At 37.1% G+C, this 8,551-nt stretch overlaps 1 protein-coding gene across 7 annotated transcripts in view; it reads left to right on the forward strand.

Moving 5' to 3' along the window:
- Nucleotides 1-8: 8 nt before the first annotated feature.
- ANKS1B (ankyrin repeat and sterile alpha motif domain containing 1B) overlaps nucleotides 9-8,551 on the forward strand; it is an 831,972-nt gene continuing 823,429 nt past the window's right edge. For 5 of the 7 annotated variants that reach the window (XM_006914572.2, XM_025048663.1, XM_025048664.1 and 2 more), the window contains exon 1: nucleotides 9-556. In XM_006914572.2, coding sequence (XP_006914634.1) covers nucleotides 423-556 — 134 coding nt within the window. In that variant the 5' untranslated portion in view covers nucleotides 9-422. The remainder of the gene's footprint in view (nucleotides 557-8,551) is intronic. The other 2 variants (XM_025048666.1, XM_006914571.2) reach the window with 2 other exon arrangements.

An 8,551-nucleotide genomic window follows, 5' to 3' on the forward strand; every position in this document is an offset into this window, starting at 1 on the left:
GCCGTTCGCTGCGCCCCGGCTCCAGCGAGGACGGTCTCCGCCGCCTCCTGCTCCGACCTTAGTTCTCACCATCCTCCGCTTGCTCCTCAAAAGCATCCCCGGTCCCCACCCGCTCACGCCCCACCCGCGGGAAGGAGGCCTCAGGAATTCAGGGGAGTGGCTGTGGGGGCGCGTCGCGGCTCCCAGCTGGGCCAGCCCCTCTTCCAAGACATGGTCTGATCCCCATTGTAAAAGCTGCGCTCCGAAGAGGAGGACAGAGTGGTCGGTGTTCCCGGATTGGGGCTGCAGGGATCTCGTCGTACTGAAGCCCTGGCATTATTGTAGGGTGGGGCGGAGACGGCCCTGGATTTTGGGGAGTGGGGGTGGGAGGGGAGAAGAACCCGGAGGGGGAAAGGACTCAGTGAGGGAGTCGGTGAGAGACTATGGGGAAGGACCAGGAGCTGCTGGAAGCTGCTCGCACTGGCAATGTGGCTCTGGTGGAGAAACTCCTGTCTGGCAGGAAAGGAGGGATCCTGGGCGGTGGATCTGGACCCCTGCCCCTGTCTAATCTGCTAAGGTAAGGATGGGCAGCAGCTCCAAGATTGCATACCTCCTTGTGCATTGTGATGGATACGTCCTCCTCCTCCTGGTTATTGCACCTGCTGGCTGCCAGCGTTTCATTCTTAAATTAGGCAGGCAAACAGTGTGTATGGAGAGGACGCTTGAGCCTCCCAGTCAGAACGATGCCTTAGATTCTTTGAGTAATTTTAAAATAGCCTTCCATCAATGCGTCAGTAGCTACTTTTCTCTGAGCTGTGGTGCAGAACTTGGACATGTACTCTTGTTGCTGGAAGAAAACCGGCGTTCCACCTGCTTCCCATCAATGTTTGTTATATATTTTCAGCCTGAAACCCAGCATTTTGGTTTTTTTTTTTTTTTGGTCTAGTTAAATGAAATTGACAGAGAAGCTATTGCGTGCATGCGATTATCCTGCAAAAGCCACAGCCTTTGGTTGCTGATACCTTCTCTTGCAGAAGGCATTTGCTCTGCTGTGCATTATGATCCCACAAAATGAAGAAAGTGAACCTTCTGATGAGATGGCATCAGTACAGGGTGTGCATAAAACTTGATGAGGCAGGTTTGGCAACCCCCAGGAGTACTTTCCGTCACCTGGGCATAGCTGAGTGAAAACTTGATTATTTTATATCTCAGGATGAAGGATTGAGATAGTGTATTTGGAATATGATAGAGGCCTTTTAACGTGAAGATGTTGCAGGTGAGACTAATATTGCTTGGAGAATCTAAGGTGACATTTTTTAAAATGTCAAGGTCTTTATTCAGCAGCTAGTACCTCAGAAATAGCAAGGTTGATTTGTATGTTTTTTAAAAAACTATTAAAAGTTGAATTGATGGACAAATGAAATCAGTTGGGAGGGAGGAAGTCTGAAGAATATTTACTAGATAAAATTCAAGGATAGTTCTTTAGTTTTTAAAATCATGGCTTTTCAATTTATCTTGGATATTTCGAGAGGCATTATTCATATCTTTGCCCTAAAACATCTCTTAGGCAACCTAGCTGTACTTGTAAAAAAATTTTAAAGCCCAGGTGATTTTCTTGTTTTGAAGGACTCGTGTGTGTGTGTGTGTGTGTGTGTGTGTGTGTGTGTGTGTACACGCACTACTCTTAACAAGTGTTTAATACAAACTTTTGGATGATATTGTGTTATTTACTCACTTCTCATATGTCATAGTGGTCAGACAATGCAATTAATTACTGTCTTGGCTATTAGAGTAAATGAAAACATTTGAATTACAGTGAAATAAATTTAGTTGGAAAATAGTGATAGGATCCAAAAAAGCTCCATATGTGATCTATATTTGTTGACAGTGACATTTTATTGAAATGGCAGTTTACTTTAGAACAACGAATATTTATGGGACTTTTTTTCCCCCTAGGTCTTAGAAGTGATGACTCCTTTGTTAAATAACTTTCACTTTCACACACAAGTAGACAATGTGAACATACTTCAGATTGTAGCTCTAGTAATTGCACTTAGTCACTGGTAATTTATACAGAAGCAGTATACCTGGTTACAGTTTTAAGTTGCAGATAAAATAAATATGTTTGCCAGAAGATCATGTTAGTTATAAAAATCTTGGCTAGAAACCTATATGCTGAAAGAGCTTTCTAAAAATAATCAGTTCCTTTGGAATAAGACTAAAGAATTCTTTGAAAACAGGAAGAACTTCAGTTAATTTCATTGAGATAAATGGTATTTTAAGAAGCCCACTTTTGTGATAGAATTTAAAGGGAAATATCTTGTAAATACTTTCTCAGTTGTACCTTTTTAAAAAAAGAATAGATGTCAAATTTTAAGAATAAAGTACCAACTACTTAATGTTGGTAGACATTAAGTAAAATATCAAAATCGTGACCCACAATGTACTTCTTGAATGAGAAGTTTTCTCTTTTGCTGGTTTTGTAAGAGAAGGCAGTAGTACAATGCACATAGAAAACAGTGAAACTAAAAGACATGTTCATTAGAGTAGTTTGAACCAAGCTGTAAATTCAAAACCAAAACCAATAAGCTTTAGACTTGGATTTGTCTAACTCATACTGAATAAACAACTAAAACAGTGTCTTTGAAGAAAATGGGCATTGAAATTGTATTCTTTGGATGATTCTTGGCATAAAATGAAATTCCTAAGAGAAGGCACATTTTATTTAGTTGCTTTATATCATAAACGATTGTCATTTATTTACAGAAAAATGTAAAATGTAGCCCCTCCCCCTTCAAACATGACACTTTGAAATTTTAAAATATTTTGAAATGAATTGTGGAATAGATTTGCCTCCCTCCCCCACTTATTACTCGTGTCGTATAATAGTAGTGTTAGATCCTGTGCTAAATGCTTTCATGTATCATCTCATTCAATTCTTATATCACCTTAAGTGGTGGATCCTCATTTCAGAGATGAAGGACTAAAGAGATGGGAAGATTAAGAATTTGCCCAGGGTCACATCATTAGTAATAACAAAGATTTGAAGTTTTGTGAGTCAAATTTGCTTTACCATATCTTAGGTCTTAGTCATTGGATCTGTTTTATTCACAAAATTTTGAACTATATGGTTGAGATAGTCTAATCTGAACTTTTTTTTTCTATGAATAATTTCATTTAAAAATTTTTATATTTTTCTAATTAAAAAAATTTCATGACTGCCCTTCGAGGGTTCACTAGTTAAGAACTTTTGCGAAGATACTTTTGCTTACATGTTACCTACTAAATGAGTGGTGAATCACGTATGCTTGGGTGATGCTGCAATTTTCAGCGAAAGTAAGAATGATCTCGATTAAATGTAAAAATCTCCCTCAACCTCACTGTCTTCTATAAAATGGGAATAGTAATAGTACCTATCATACAGGGTTTTTGTAAGTATTAAGTGAGGTGCAAATCAGTGAGTGCAAAGCACACTGGTGTTCATCATTAGTGGTGGTGTTATTTCTCATGCAGCTCTAAAGCACCAGACTCAATTTCTTTAATGACTATGGATTTGCTTCATATTCGACTGGGAGTAAATTTCTGTAGTAAGTTTTTCATTAAAATCACAAAATCTTCAAACAGAATGGGACCTCTTAATTCCAACTTCTCACCTAGAGGAATTACCTCTAACATTCTTTACCAGTTAGTTTTTCCAGCCCTGTTAAACTCTACAATGACTAGGTCCATACTATTTTTTGACATCTCTAATTATTAAAAAAATTCTGTTATTGAGTTGAAATCCACCTCTCTCTAATTTCCAGCAGTTGGTACCAGTTTGGCTATATGGGTCAGTATAAATAGTCTAATTCATCTGTCAGGACAGTTTTTCAGGTGCGCGCATTTAGCTATGTTGTTTTCTTATAAATCTATAATTTTTCATGGATGTACCATCATTTCATTCAACCTTTTGTCATGTGGCAATCAAGCATTAGGTGAACCGTTATTTTCATACTTTTCACTACTCACTTTTTCCTTTGCATATTCCCAAATTTTACAATGACTCTCAAAATGTGGTGAGCAGAAATGAACAAAATGCACTAGATGTAATTTGACCAGTGTAGAATACACTGAGACTTGACATAATGTTGAATTAAAAAAACAAAAACAGGTTACAAAATAGCATTTGTAGTGTGATTCTATTTTTTTTTTTAAGAAAAAATAAGTATATGAATATTTATAATGTCCATTAAGCAGTCTGGAGTGATAAACACCAAATGTAAATGGTTTTCATCTTTGAGTGGTGGAATTGTGGGTGATGTTTATTTTCTTTTTGCTTACATTTTCCAGTATTCTACAATGAACATGTATTATGTAATGAAAACAAAATAACAACTATTTAAAACATGATACAATGAAATTATTACCTTATTATTGATCTAAGATGTTTCTTAATACAGGTCAAGATTTTCTGAGCTATGTCATGAATGGCATTAGCTCATATTGAGCACAAACTCAATTAAAAGTTCCACGTATTGTTTTTTCAATGACTTATGAAGCCATGGTTCCTGTCTGGTACTTGTAAAATGTTGATTGAACTTAAATCATTCCTATTACATTTCATCTTATTTGATTTACCCTATGTTTATAATATATCTGGATCTTTGTGGATCTTGAGTCTTCCAGAATATTCATTCCTCTCCTCAACATCATCTGTAAGTTTAATAAGCATGTTTTCTATAGCTGGAATTCAGCACACCAGGATACATCTCTTAAAGAACCTTTCTTCAGCTTAGTATAAATTTAAAAGTAGCAATCTTTATGCATGCGTTTCTCCCAACACTGAAGCCACTTAATAGAACTGTCAGCTACTTTTCAATATACCCGTTAGAATATTATGAGGTATTTTATCCACTGCCTTTCTAAATTCACGCTATATTCTGTCATGACATCTTTCGATCTACCTTTTTAGTATTAAATCTATACATTCCACCCAAATCAGTCTACTTTATTAGAGCTTGTTTCTGGTAGTGAACCACTGATGGTACCTAGTATTGATGCAAATTCCTTCTACTCCCTTGCATCTAATTCTTCTGGGTCTGGATACTGAAGCTAATTTAAGGCGGCTAAGTGTCTCTTAGGATCTCTGTTTGTTTGGAGCTTCAGTAATCTGCTAACATTATTTGTTTATCCTTTCTGGTTTGAAAATCATTCTCACTAGGGAAGGTAGAAGCCAAATAGAAGTTGGGAAGAATCAGATTCTTGTTCAATGTCATAGGACATTCTCCTGTGGTCTAAAACCATCCAGTTTTACTGTTTCTCTGTCAGAGCTCAAGGTTGCATTAGCTGCGGTAGCTGAAGCTTAGCTGAAAGGGACATTAGCATTTTTTTCAGGACAAGTATATATTCCTCTTTTGTGTTTGTTTTCAGTTATACCCCTCACTACCCGCTTTCTTTCTTATACTCAAATTGAGTTGCCCTTCTCCTTTTCCTTCTTCCATATGTCATGTGAAATTTCATTTTATTTAACATACCTTTCATGAGACCACTGCAAAACCTTTTAACGTCTCTTTGGTACGATTATCTTTTAATCCAAACAAAGGTAATTCCCATTTAAAATGTACATTGAATTATTTCTTTTTTAGTGAGTCTAGATTAAGAATGATCTCTATTTTAATAAAGTAATAAAAGTTTGTTAATGCCTCAAATGTACTCGATTTTCTTAGTACCTCAAAGAGTCAAGTACTACATAAAGTGCATCTAGTAAATTCTTATTGAAAATAAGGAATCCAGTTCTCAAGACCCCCACGTGAAAAAGCAGAGCAGTAAGTGGGGGAGAAATAACCTTATGGTCACCAAAGGCCATAAACCAGAAAGTTTATAAATTTTTTCTTATACAGAATTTGGTTCATGAAGTGTTTTGATGATGGGTACAAGCAGATAGGAGGCAACTTGGAAGCATTCTAATTTTCACAACTGGGCAATTGTGGTTATTTGGACTCTGATATAAGATACTTCCAGGGAAACAGCATTGGTTATGTGGAATAAATTACAAACAGAGCAGTTAAACTGCATGAAAATGTTGTATCTATAAAAATAGTCAACTTGCAAGTGGGTTATCTGTTTTAGATAGTAACGATGTTTGAAGCAGTGATTGCACCATTATGTTCAGAGAGCTGTGTCTGCCAGAGTGAACGGTGCCAGCTGCACGATGGGGAGTGAGGAGGGAGGAGAGGGAATTTGGGTACTGACCTCTTTCTCTACTAAGCAGGGTTTTCAGCTCCCTCTTCAAAATGGTGAGGTTGATGTGTAGCAGGGAATTAGGACAACCAGCCGGTGACTCCTATGCATCTTGTCCGCCCCTTACATCGCCTGCTAATACCTTGTGTGTCTCAGTAGTTTCTTACAGTTGATGGAAGCGTGGAGGAGGTCTTCAATGGCATGAATGCAGAAGCTTACAATATTCAGTAGTGCATTTACTGACTTTAGCAATTTAACCTCTCAGGTGACTGTAATCACAATTTGATTAGTTCAGTTGTATACCGAAATACTTTACTTAATTATGCATTTGAGATAATTTTGGAAAATTTTTTCAAGGAGCCTATTATAGAACATTTGTCCTAAGTATTTAACTAGAAATGGAAGCTGACTATAATTCAGATCGAGAATTAGAAGACTGATTTCAACCTACATAACCTGAAGGCATTTAACATTTAATGCATTTTAGCGTATCTTTGGTTTCCATTTGAACATCTTGTAGCATAGTTCTAAATTAAAATACAATGAGTTTTGATTATTCATCATATGTTGATATGAAAGACTATTTTATATTTGAAAAGTCAGTAATTTACACAGAAACTCATCTGTATTCCAGTTCTTATGTATGCGATGACATGGTCACGTAAACCGTATGGCAGGCAGAGAGGCACAATGCCGCTTGAAAACTCAGTGGATTTTCTTGTGTAGCAGATCTAGGAACTCTTCTTAGGGTCCAGTTTTCTTCTCTTGCATCAGAAGGGCAGCAAGTGATTTCATTTTTGTTAAACCTGGGTGAGGATTGTACTTGTGTGATTTATTTAACGGGATGTCCTCATGACTGAGAGTAAAATGGAACTTTGAAACAATTGTGCTGTAGAGTTATTTGGGTTGTATTGAGTTGTGAGAGCAGCTTTATTTAAAGTGGTTAATTACTTCTAGTTGAGTGAGCTGAAACAATTGGACTACACTTGTCACCATCCTTTGATCAAATTGTATCGAATCTTGAGTGATGGATTTGGGCATAAAAGGACAACCTCAGTTCTTGCTGCCTGCTGGATGTTTCTCTTCTCCAAACCACATTGTCTTTAACCCTGCCCTAAGGAAGCCTCTTTGCCATTCTAATTACCACAAGTTCACCTTGGCTCTAGTTTTTGTGCCAAATGTCCCTCTCCCGAGGGGCAGATTTTGTGTGAAAAGAGCTGGAATGGGCTGTGTAGTGAGAAGTAGATTAAGAAAAAGGAATATTGATCCTTCAAAGTTGAGTTTACAGGGTTTGCTGTCATCATTTGTGGGTTTCTGCCTCCCTCAGTGTTAATTTCTCCTCTAATCTCGTGGACTTTGTAGACCGAAATACTTTACTTAATTATGCATTTGAGATAATTTTGGAAAATTTTTTCCTAACTTTTTACACCACCACCAAAAACTACTTGTGAGAGCGGATAGTTAACACATACTGTGTGGTTGATTGGTAAATGCATTTAGGAAGAGAGTGCTCTTTTAGTATTTTCATTTAAAGAGGAAACAAAACTTTAGGCCAAATAGTAAAGCTTTGGAGCTCTTGTAGTAGAGCTGATGGAGTGGATTTTGCCAGATTTGCAAGACGGGGTTGCATAAAAGTGGTCATTTATCTTTCCTCCTTATAGAGCTGGTGCTGTAGAAGGGCAAAGAGATTTGATTGGAGACTTGAGATATGTGGTGACATAGGGCTGGTTCTGGAACAGCCTTTTCTTTTTGCTACTTATTTAGTCTCTCAAACTTTTTATTGGATACCTGTTATATACCCATCTTAGATTATCAGCATGTGGCATGTCGTTTGCCTGTTTCCAGAGGTTATTCCTTTGAGGTACATATTTATTGTATGATTCCAGGTGACAAAGATTTGCGATACAAATGTATAAGAGATTTAATATCTAATGTGGTTTGAAATTAAAATTCTTTCAAATGCATTTTCTTGTTTAAAAAAAGTTCATGTTGCAAGTTGACTTTAGGATCTGGATTATTCCGTAAACCTTTGTTTTACTGCACAGGGTAGGCATTTGAGATTCCAACCCCTTGGTATCAATTAGCATTCTTCTACGTTAAAGTTTTCTTTCTTCCTTTTTTTTTTTTTTGGCCTTAATTACTATTTAGCTACTTTGAGTCTTTGTTTGATACCTCTGGTTACTAATTTGCATTTGAAATGTATCATATAAATATGGTAAATATAGTATCTTGTGTTTTGAATATACTAAAGGAAACTGATATATTTACTTACAGAATTATTCCTGTTTTGCATAGCTATTTTACTACTAATGCGGAGAGCTGGGAGTGAGTGGGAGTGTGTTTGGGGGGAGCA

This window comes from Pteropus alecto, unplaced genomic scaffold, assembly GCF_000325575.1.
Source record: "Pteropus alecto unplaced genomic scaffold, ASM32557v1 scaffold94, whole genome shotgun sequence".
In the NCBI taxonomy this organism is placed as follows: Eukaryota; Metazoa; Chordata; class Mammalia; order Chiroptera; family Pteropodidae; genus Pteropus; species Pteropus alecto.